Source organism: Artibeus jamaicensis, unplaced genomic scaffold (assembly GCF_021234435.1).
Source record: "Artibeus jamaicensis isolate MK-2021 breed Jamaican fruit bat unplaced genomic scaffold, CSHL_Jam_final scaffold_847, whole genome shotgun sequence".
Taxonomy (NCBI): Eukaryota; Metazoa; Chordata; class Mammalia; order Chiroptera; family Phyllostomidae; genus Artibeus; species Artibeus jamaicensis.
The window spans coordinates 5,156,837-5,169,313 of NW_026522057.1; the positions used below are offsets into that span (position 1 = coordinate 5,156,837).

Below are 12,477 nucleotides of genomic sequence, written 5' to 3' on the forward strand. Positions count from 1 at the left end.
TTTGAAAACTTGTATCACTTCTTTTTCTGTTTCCTAACAAAATGCCCACAGTGATCATTACAAAGTACACTTAAGTCGCTATCCCACTATTTCCCTTCTCATAGGAGATATAATTCTGGCACAGTGGATTTGGTGGTAAAGGCTTGGAATTGGATTCTGGCTGTGCCAAGAAGACATCCAGATTAGGTAGGAGTCAAAACCCCCGGGGGGCTTGAATCTCAGCTCTGCCATGTGAGCCCTGAGACCTTGGGCAATCAATCACAGGACTTCTCTGATCCCTCTGAGCCTCCACTTCTGCCTCATCTGTGCAATGATTACTATGAGGACTGAGTGAGATAATTTACAGTACACGAATATTTCTATGTAAAACAGTAAACAAAAATATAGCAATACACAAAAAGCTACTAACACAAAATTATACATATACACACAGACACTCCAGATGGAGATGGATGAAGGCTGAGTATACAAAAAGGTTTACTAGGTCTTCCTATAAACAAAATGCTCATTCCCAACTTCATCTTTACTTCTTCATTGTGCTTCTAAAGTTATCTCTAGTATTTAGTTTCTAAAATACTCAAGGTTCCTCTAATCAAGACTATGCAGATCCAACCCATCCTTTGAATTAAAGCTTGAATATTACCTCCTCCCTGACACTGGTGTACAGTGAGCATCTTTTTCTAACCTCCTATATAACATTGTTGATACCACTAATCTGATTTCTTACTGACAGACTCTTGCATTTTAGAGGTTTCCTATGTACCAAGTTTGTCTTCTGGACTAAATAGATTCAATACAGTTAGAATGAAAGAACCATGGGTTACAACTACTGTTTCCTATTTAATAACTAAGTACTCAGCAGGCAAACAAGATATAAATTGAATTAAAACCAAAATAATGCATTTCTGCTATATGGCAGCAAAATCACAAAGGAAATTATTATTCAAAAGAATTACCTTCTCTACTGCAAGTATGACCTAAAAACCCAGATAACTAGTGTGTTTCCAAATAAGAGACAGAAAGTGACTACCAGAATTCTGATATAATAATGTAAAGGAAAACAACCTAACATCAATTTGTTTTGTACTGACATAATGTTATCTTCAAAGAAAAAGGCACATATTGGAGTTAACCAAGAACCCTCTATGGAATGATGAAGATGAGCTCAAATTTTTCACTCTTTATTTCTGAACCCTTCCAGAAAGATTAAATCAATGACATCATTAATTAAGTGAGTTAGCTTATAAACAAATTTATTCACAAGTCATCATTTAATTTGCTTGCACTTAAGCTTTGGAATGAACCAATGTTTTACATACACCCGACTGCTATGCTATGCGCTAACAAAGGGAATAAAATGTAAATATACTTACCAAGAACAATACACACTTGCAGTTTGGAGCTGCTGCGTAAGGTAGGTCGTACAAAGAACAAATGCTGTGTTATCCTGACCCTCGGATTCCAAATTACATATGATGTCTAGTATTTCCTTGCAGTCAACCTTTGCAATCTATCAGAAATGAGATGACAAAGTCAAAAAGAAAATGGTGACTTTCCTGTAAACTTTGTTACATATAATATAAGCTTCTTTTCTATCTTTGATCATTGATGAAGCAAGACTTTAAAATGTCTGAGTCTTACGATAATGAGTATTAAGGAATGAAATATTTCACATAAGAAAACTATTAAATAGAATAGAGCAGATAATATAAGTTCCACTGCAGTCCCAACACAGATAAAAATATTTTAGTGGTTATAAAAAAATTACTCATGAACACTACTACTATATAAATGAGTCAAATTATGCAGATTAACTTCGGGTTATTTTTCAGCTAAAGTACCATCATTTTCCCCCTGTATTTTCTTTCTTTTGTTCATTTTCAATTTTATTCAAGTCATTCTAGTTACAGGTAGAAAAATAAAGGGCTTAACCTTGCTGCCAGTAGGGCTAAAAGAAGACAACTAAGACACTGTTTTAAATGTAAATGTGATAGTAATATGTCATTTTCTCATACAAATAAGGAAAAAAACCCTTGTGGGTGAGTTTCTCAAACAACTGAAACACTTTTTGAAATTTATATTTTTAGTTTGCATTACTTACGGGAATCTTAACAAAAAAAAACTTCTGAGCAAATCAGTAGGATTTTCTGGGGCTTTTCTGTATACTGGTCAAACAGAATAAAACCTCTAAAGACCCTTTCTCACTCTCTGCTGTATCACTTCACTGTCTTAATAAACAGAATGTAAAGAACACAATGTACTTCATTACTGTTTCAGCATTACAAATGTCAATTATACCAGGCACCAAATACACAAAACTGATCATTTCAGGACTACTGAGGCGTGCATAAGGACAAATGAGGTATACAGAGTTTAGTTCTTGCTTACAGGGTGCTATGCAGTTCTCCTAGATGGTTCTAAGTCGATAATTTTAATCATACCCTCAGGCAGGCACCACAAGGATTCTTTCAACACTTAGCTCAAATGTCATTGTCTCATAGAATCCTACTCTAAAAACATGTTGGAATCCGTCAAAAACTCTACTTTTAAATTCCTCCTCTGTAGCATTTATCACTAATGATGTAATTCAATCATTAGTTGAACAACTTATTAGCCTCTGTCTTCTCTGCTGGAATATAAAATCCAGGAGGTCAAAGGTTATGTACATCTTGTTCAAAACTCAGCACTTAGAACGGGTGTCTGGAACACAAAAGACACTCAGTAACTAGGTGCTGATAAATGGATAATTGAATCAAGTTTTATCAAAGTAAAAGGCTCATGTTTACAGCCAACAAACTGAACATTATACAATTCTGTGTTTTCTAATCTTTACAAAGATAAGCAGTGACTTAATAAGCAATATACTGTGTAGTTAAAAGCAATTATTCTGGAACCCGATTGTGTCTATTCTCTTTCTAGCTCTGTAGCTACTAGTTATGTGATCCTGGATAAGCTGCAATAACTCCTCAGGAACTTAGTTACTCAGTTTCCACAACTGTAAAATGGGAATAATAGAACCTTTCTCATAGTTGTTGTTAAGATTTATTATGTTTTAGTACAATGTGATGACTATAATTAATGATACTGTACTGCATATTTGAAAGTTGCTGAGAGATCTTAAAAGTTCTCATCATGAGGAAAAAAAACTGTAATTATGTATGGTGACAGATGTTAAGTAGACTTATTGTGATCATTTTCCAACATATAAAAATACTGAATCATTATGTTGTACACCTAAAACTAATGTTATATGTCAATTATTACCTGAATAAAAAAGTATGTGTGCCTATTCAAGTTGTAGTTAAGTCTTTTTAAAAAGATGTTTTAAAAGGGGACTGGCAAATAGGGAGCACTTTAAAAGCGATGCTAAAAATTGTTTTCATAAAATATATAAATTTTTTTAAAGGAGTGGGAGAAAGTGAACCTTGAGAGTACTAAGAAGTATTTCAAAAGATCATTCTCAGATGCAAGATCACTCAAAGCAAATTTATATCTAACAAGTACTGGGAGGCCAAGTTAAGCCTAAAACATTAAAGTTAAATTCAGCTTTCAGGGGGAGACCTCATTATACATTATAAAGATGAAATTTTACTGATGCCCTAGACAACCTATGGATGCCCATCCTGAATTAAACAGAAGGGTCACTCAGAGAGGAAATGCCCACCACACAGTCACTTAAAATTGTAACGACTGAAGGACCAAAATGAGAATTCCGCAGCATGGGAAAACAGCTGTTCCAGAGCCACCACCACTTACTATCCCGTCACGTTAAAGCTCCTGTCAAAAACTGAGAATTCTAACATTTGACTTAGGCTGCCATATAACATATCTCCAAGCTGAGAAACAGCACGAAAAATTCTCTAATCCAGATATACAAATCAGAATAAAAATAACATACAACTGCATTTCTAGAAGTGCCCAGGTTCCCCAGTTGAGGGCTTGAGAGAAGCAACCAGTGATATATCTCTCACACATTGATGTTTCCCTCCCTTTCTCCCTCTCTTCCCCCTCCCTAAAAAGTAAATAAGTAAAATCTTTAAAATGATATACTTTTAACATCTCATAAGTAATACAATATGATTATACTACTTGGCCTCAACCTTTTGCAATAAGCTTAAGAGCACACTAAAAACCAAACATAAGCCACAAAATATTTTCCAGCTATAGTCAATTAAAATGAAGGTCATTGACAGGTTTTGAGAATTTCAATAATCATCTAGGAAATACTTTGTACCTGGACTGGTACTGAAATAATTTCTTTGTTCTTAAATATGATTCCTATTCCTGAGCTTTACATTCTTTACCTAAGATGAGGAGGACACACGCATCAAATAATTAAGTCTTTGTTTACCATCCATCTTACCTATTAGAATATATGTTCCTTGAGAGCAAAGATTTGTTTCATTCACCACTACATGTTCAGTGCCTACAGCAGTGCCAGGCGCATGGGGGAGGGGGGTGTCATCAATAAATATTTGTCAACGTGAAAGGTTACATGATAAATTAGTGACCACAAAATGTCAGGATGACCAAGTGGGACAGACTGAAGACAGGAAGAATAAGATGGACTAGAGTCAGAAAACAAGTCTTCAAGGAAAATAGTTTTGGGGGGATATCAGGGTCTAGATGTGTAAGGGTAGGATGGCCCAAAGAAAGATGACAGACTGAGCAAATTGTTAAATGTGAGAGTAACTACAGCATATGAGGAAGGAAAGGGTTGCCTATTATAAAGAGTAATATTTACCACTTAACTGGCACTAAGTGAATGAGACACTGAATTAAATAAGCTTAAGAGTTTAGGACAAAACTAAATTGCACACTGGAAAAATAAAACCATGTCACAAAGTTGTGCAGATTCAAACTACACAAAGGTAACCAGCTAAGCAGGTTAGCAGAGATTTAAATTCAGTCTGCTTGCGAAGCCCTGAGAGTTGGCATAGGGCTTCTCTCAGAAGCAGGGGGACCTTTGAGAAGCAACCATGTGAAGGGGGGCATAGTGGAACATGGTACTTTCTGCTAATTTCCATAAAGGTAGCATACAGCTAATGACAGTGACAGACTGGAGAACATGGAATTTACCCTTTGGGTTTTCTGGGGGAATTAGAGGATTTTGTTGTTCTTGTTTCTTTTGGATATATATCCAAAAAGGATGACTTGAAATCAGTATGGTTTTTGGCTTAATTTCTATTTATTAGATTTCTCCTAATCATGAAATTATTTATAATAGAAACCCTGAATGATATAAAAAACAAAAGTTATCCTTAGACCTTTTAACAGCACGGTGAGTTTTAGTCCAGTATTTTGTCTATACACACTAACTGTACAACATAGATTCAATGCGTCTACCTGCAAATATGTACCTATTTTAAAGAAGGGAGGAGAGACTATACTGGCTGTATATTCCTTCTTTTACCCTAATGTTCTGTTTGACTTAAGTGAGTTTTTTTACCAGCCCACACGATAGAGAGGAGAAGGTAGGCTAACTGTAGAGGCAAAGAGTGAGAAGCAGATGTGAAAAAAAGAAGTTGGAAAGGTAATAACAACAACAGCAGCAGCAGCAGCAACACTTCTAACTCTTATAGCATTCATTACTTTATGCCAGGCTCTGATCTGCAAGTCTACATAAACTGAATTTTCCCAACCACCCAACACTACTGTTATCCCCAATTACAGATTACAGAACTTAAAGCACAAATAGATTAAGTAACTTGCCAAAGGTTATACAGAAAGAGTCCCAGGATCTACCCCAGGCAGTCTGGCTCCAGAGTCCATACTCGTAGCCAATGTTATAGTGAGATGTTTTAATAGCAAAACACACAATATGTTATGTACAAATAGGAAGGAAACTCTACATCTTTGGTTTTCCCCAACTCTGTGCTCTTTGAAGACAAGGAGTATGTTGATTGTTTTGTTTCTAAGGGTAGTATATAAACATTTACTGAAGTAAAATGAATGAACCACGAGCAGAACCAGCCAAGAACTTAGAAGCATCTGAAAGACTATTCAGGATCATTCATTCCACACCATGTTCTCACCTTAAGCCTTTTCAAAATCCTATCAAGTTTCCTCAGATCTTTCCTTATCAAAATCTATTTCATAACAAAAGTCTGATAAACAATGATACAAAAACAGAAATCATGCATAAGCACAAGCAATGACATTTGACTTTACCAGTATCAAAACTTCCAAGATAAAAGCATGAAGTAGCTAATGCTGGAAAATCAGGTGGCAAAGATGAAAATGTATCACCTTACCTAAGAATTTTATATATATTGGTCACATAACTTCCTACCAGCCTTCATACTGAATAAGGAATAAAAGAGTTGGACAAACAAGGGTAATGCCTGAAAATTATCCTGTGGCAAATCCTGGGTAAAACATAACAAATGTCTTTTGTAAATGCATAGCTGAATACTCAAAAAAGAAAAATAAATCACTAAGTGAAGAGTATTAAGTTTGAACACCTTTCCTAATTTGATGAGTTGTTGCTCATGTCATCAAGAGTCTGAACTTTCTTTACAAGCTGAGGATAGATGACAGAGCTCAGACTCGAGAGCGGAAACTTGACACTGAGACTTTCTATATTAAGTTGGAGCCCCTTAAGAGCTAAAAACTGAAAGAGTGGACTATAAGTTTTTTAAAAAAAAAAAAAAAAGTAATGAAACCAGGGACATAATAGAAAAACTCATTTGTCAATCTTAAGCTGAATTCTGTTAGGATAAAAGAAGAATCATTTTAGAATTTATAACCTGTCCTCCAAACCTGGAGTTTGATATAACATTACCATTGTCTAAAATCCCCAAACTGAGAAAAATAAAAAAAAAAAAAATAAAAATAAAATAAAATAAAATAAAATAAAATAAAAAGAAGATCTAGCTGGTACCAGCTCTGAATCACCAGGCAAAAGCAATCATAAAACTACTCTGATTTATAGAAACACATGCTAACTAAGGCCTATTAGAATTCTCAGACATAAAGCACTCTCTATGTACATACACCCCACCAAAACTAAGCTCAAAATTCCAAACTATAAAAAGCACAAACAGTCCACTCCAAAAATGAAAACAAAGACAATAAGCTGCAGAACTAGACTCCTGAGGACTTCAGATAACAGAATATAGAACACAAAGACTTGAACACCCCTCCTACCATGGATTTTTTGGGGAAAAAAATTAAATAGAATACAATGCATTTGATAATAATGTGAGTGAGAGAGAGAGAGAGACTGAGATACATGAAGGGAGGGAATATGGGAGAGGAACGGACCAGGGGAAGGAGGGAGGGAGGATGTCATGAAAAGACATGGAGGTAAATGTATAAGGGCAGGCAAAAGTAGGTTTACAGTTGTGAGTATGTGAAACAAGCATTTATTCTTTTTTTACTTTTTCATTATTTTATTGTCCAAGTACAGTGGTCTACATTTACCCCCATAACTCCCCCAAGTCTATTCTTGTATTATTTATTATTTACTTATTTGCATTACAACTGTAAACTTACTTTTGTCCACTCCTGTATATTGTTAAGTGAAAGAAGCCGATCTGAAAAGGCTACATACTGTTTGATTCCAACTATATGACATTCTGGAACAGGCAAAACTGTGTAGGTAGTAAAGTGGTTGTTAGGGATTTGGGGGGAGAAAGAGGGAGAGATGAAAAGGCAGAATACAAGAAAATTTTAAGGCAGTAAAACTATTCTGTATGATACTGTGATGGTAGATTCACATCATTTATACATTTGTCAAACATACAGAATATACAACACAAAGAATGAACCCTAATGCAAACTACGCATTTTAGTTAATAACAATGTATTGGTTCACCAATTGTAAGAAATGTAACACACTAATGGCAAGATGTTAACAAGTGAAACTGAGGGTAGGTGGGAGGGTATGTATGGGAGCTCTATTTTCCACTCAATTTTTCTTTAAACCTAAAACTGCTCCAAAAAAATCCCATTAATTTTAAATTGAATTATTTGTCTTTTAATTATTAGCTTGTAAGAGTTCTTTATATATTTGGGATTCAAGTCCTTTACCGGACATGATTTGCAATATTTTCTCCCATCCTGTGAACCACTTTTCACTTGCCTGGGTGTCCTCTGATGCACAAAGTTGGAGTAAGTTCTATTTATTTTTTTCTTTAGTCACATGTGTTTTTGGTGTCAGATGTGAAAAACAATTGCCTAATCTGAGGTCTTAAAGATTTATTCTGTCCTGGTGTGACTCAGGGGTTGGATGTCATCCTGCAAACCGAACCCCCCGACCCCCCCCCCCCCAGTCAGAGCATGTGCCTGGGTTATGGGTCAGGCCTCCTGCTGGGGGTGTGCAACAGGCAACCAACTGCTGTTTCTCCCCATCTCTTCCTTCCTCCCTTTCCCTCTCTCTAAAAATAAATCTTTTAAAATATTAAATTTAAAAAGCCCTAAAGATTTATTCCTTTTTCTTGTAAGTTGCTACAATTTTAGCTCTTACACTTAAGTCCATGATGTATTTGGAGTTAATATTTGCATATGGTCCAACTCCCTTTCTTTCCCCTCTTGAATTGTCTTGGCATCTGCGTAGAAAACAACTGACTTTAAGTGTGAGGGCCGATCTCCAGACTCTCATTCTAGTCCATTGATCTTTTTGCCTATCTTTTTTTTTAATCGGTTCTGCTAAAATATAGTCTTAATTACCGTAACTTTTTGAAACTTTAGAAATAAAAAAGTGTGTCCTCCAAATTCATTCTTTTACTAATTTTGGCCATCCTGGGTCCCTTGAATTTTCACACGAATTTTAGGATCAGCTTGACAATCCCTGAACAAAAGGAAGGTAAGATTTTGATAGGAATGACACTGAATCTGTAGATTAATATGGGGAGTACTGCCATGTTTACAATATTAAGTCTTCTGATCCATGAACATAGGCTGTTTTCCATTAATTTAGACTTTCTTGCAACATTTCATAGCTTTTATTGTACAAGTCTTACACTTCTATTTTTTAATTTGTTCCTAACTACCTTATTCTTTTTTATACTATTATATGTGGAATTGTTTCCTTAACTTCATTTTTGCATTGTTCATTGCTAGATGTATATGACATTTGTATATTCATCTTTTTAGGATTGTTCATATACAAGACCATGACTTATGCAATACACTATACTTATTCATCTTCCTTTCCAATCTAGATGCCTTTCTTTCTTTCCTTGACTAAATGCCCTGGATAAAATTTCCAATACAACCTCAAATAGGAGTGGCAAGAGCAAACATTCTTATTCTGTCCCTTCCTGATCTTAGGGGAAAGCCAGTCTTTCAACACAAAATATGTCAACTGCAGGGTTTCACAGATGCCCTTTATCAGACTGAGGAAGTTCCATACCATTCCTACTTTGAGTGCTTTTACATGAAAAGGCATAGGATCTTATGATAAGCATGTGGCTTTTATCCTTTCTTTTATTGAACATGGTATATTATATTCATTGATTTAAACCAACCTTGCATTCCTGTATAAATCCCACTTGGTTAAGCTGTATACTCTTTTTTATATGTTGTATACTTGTCTTACTGATTTTTTGTTGAGGATTTTGCGTCGATAGTTATTGAGAATATTTGTCTGTAGTTTTCTTTCTCTTAAAAATTTTATTTATTTATTTTTAGAGAGATAGGAAGGGAGAAAGAGAGGGAAAGAAGCTGTACAAGAGAAACACTGATTGGTTGTCTGTCACATGCCCCCAACTTGGGGACCTGGCCCGCAACCCAGGCATTTGCCCTGACCTTTGGGTTCACAGGCAGTGCTCAATCCACTCAGCCACACCAGCCAAGGCTGTAACTTCCTTTCTTGTGAGGTCTTTGGTTTTGGTTGTCAGGCTAATAATGGCCTCAGAGCATTAGTTTAGAAGCATTTCCTCTGATATTTTTTTTTGAAGACTTTGTAAAGGACTGATATAAATTCTTCTGTATATGTTCACCAGTAAAGCTATGTGTGCATAAGCTTTTCTTTGTGGTTACTTTTCTAAATCACCAATTCAATCTCTTTACTAGTCATGGGTATATTCAGATTTTCTATTTCTTTGTGAGTCAGTTTCAGTTGTTTGTATTAAAAATTTGTCTATTTAAGTACATCTAATTTTTTGATATGTAGGTCTTGACTTATAATTCTTAATTATGAATTTAAGAATTCTGTAATTCTTCAAATGCAGTATTCCCTTATAGTTCTTTTTATTCCTATAAGGTTGGTACTAACATCCTTTCATTTCTAATTTTAATAATTCTAGAAGTCTCCTTTTCTTGTACAGTGAACTAAAAGTTTATCAATTTTGATCTTTTCAAAGAACCAACTAATTTCTACTGATTTGGTATTTTCTGTTTATTTACACTCTAATGTGTATTCTCTCCTGCTTGCTTTGGGTTTAGTTTCCTCTTCTTTATCTAGATGTTTACAGCAGTTGTTTAGGTTATCCATTTGAAATCACTTTTTTAAGACTGACATTTTATAATTATAAATTTCCCTCAAAGTACAGCATTAGCTGTATTCCATAAGTTTTAATATGTTACATTTCATCATTCATCTGAATGTGTTTTCTAATTTCTCTTGTGCTTCTTCCCTTTGATCCATGGCTTATTTGGGAAGGTGTTTAATTTTCACATATTTGTGATTTCCCCAAATTTCCTTCTGTTACTGATTTCTAATTTCATTCTATTGTGACTGAAGAACATATTTTGTGTGACTTTAACCCTTTTAAATTTATCAAGATTTGTTTTGTGGCCTGATAGAAGATCTGTCCTAGAGAACACTTCATATGCTTTTGAGAATAATGTATATTCTGTTGCTGTTGGGGATTCTATAAATGTCTATTAGGTCTAGATTCAGATCTGATGTTGAGTCTTCCTAGCAAATTAATTTTAATTACTGTATTTTCCACTCAATCTCAAGTTAGTTTTTTTTTTAAAAAAAATACCCAAGGATATGCTTTTTGATTTTAAAAAGAGGGAAAAGAAAAGAGAGGGAGAAAAACACTGATCAGTTGCCTCTTGTCTGCTGAGGACTAAACCTGCAACCCACGCATGTGCCCTGATCAGGAATCAAGCCTGCAACCTTACAGAATGATGCTCCAACCAAATAAGCCACACCAGCCAGGGCTCAATTTGTTTTTCTATAATTTCCGTTTTTTGTTGGTTTTTTTTTGCTGCTATTCTCCACTTCTTCAGACACTTGTTCTCATACTTTCCTTTAATTATTTACATAGTTCTACCATTGCTTCTTTTGAGCCACCTGGTTTGCGTATTCTCAGCTACAGTCACACAAGGAGACTCTGTCTTCTTGTTTCAGTTATCATAGTGTAACAAGTCTTTTTCATGTTCTATTTAGTGTCACTTTTTACATTTTTGTGCTTTTTTATTGGTGATTTCACTCTTTAAAATAGCCCCCCAAGTGTAGTACTGAAGTGCTATCTAGAGTTTCTAAGTGCAAGAGGCTGTGATGTGCCTTACAAAGAAAATACAAGTATTAATAAGCTTCATTCACCCATAGTGCTACTGGCTATCAGTTCAGTGATAATGAAGCAACTGTACATATTAAATAAGTTGTCCTTATACAGAAACACACGCAAAACAAAGTTATGATTAGTTGACAAAAATGTTGTGACAAGAAGCTTGCAGAAATCTAACCTTCCATATCCCCTAGGAGTAAGTTTCAGCATTTGTTAATTCAGTGTTTGCAGTGACCATTACAGAACATACCATATTTTTTGGACTGTAAGACACACCTCACCACCCCCCTCTCCACTTGGGAGGAAAATGCAGCTGTGACCCTGCTCTACTGCTGTCCCCCGCCCCCTAGCGAGCCACATTCAGACTATAAGACGTACCCTCCTTTCCTCCCAAATCTGAGGGGTGCGTCTTATTGTCTGAAAAACACTGGTAACTATCATGAATGACAAGAATTGACTGTATCTATAATAGGTAATATACAATCCTTGTCTAGTTATAGTTCAACATCTGGGTGTCCTTAGGAACAGTTTCTACAGTTTTTTTACCCTGTGTATGGGCTACCACCTTTCTTTTTATGATAAGTAGGTATTTTAAATAATATATTGTGGCAACTCTGGAAATCTGATTCCCTCACCTCTTTAGGGTTTGTTATTGTTGCTATTTACTTTGGGACTTCCCTGGAATAACTCTGTAAAGTCTGTATTGTCATTTGTGGCCACTATTAAGTCTTTATTCATTTTGCTAAGAGGTCAACTGCCTATTCGACATATTCAGGATATTTGTTTAAATGCCTGAACTAGTAGGCTCTGCTTTTGCCAAGCAGCTGTTTGTGTTGGGACATGCTTTCAGTTTCAGCAGGCACTTGACAACAATCTTGCCCTTCATTTCCTACTTGTTCAGAGCCTCAAGGTAAACAAAAGGTGAGGGACTGGGGTTGTCTGAAGTCATTCCTTGGTAGATACACAGTCCTGTACATGCATATTACTTTCCAGAATCCAAGGAATATCT

At 35.4% G+C, this 12,477-nt stretch overlaps 1 protein-coding gene across 1 annotated transcript in view; it reads right to left on the reverse strand.

The window, feature by feature from the left end:
* Positions 1–12,477, reverse strand: part of RLF (RLF zinc finger) — an 86,356-nt gene that overhangs the window by 16,273 nt on the left and 57,606 nt on the right. The window contains exon 6 of the mRNA XM_037149334.2: positions 1,374–1,510. Within this exon, the coding sequence (XP_037005229.2) occupies positions 1,374–1,510 (137 nt within the window). The remainder of the gene's footprint in view (positions 1–1,373; positions 1,511–12,477) is intronic.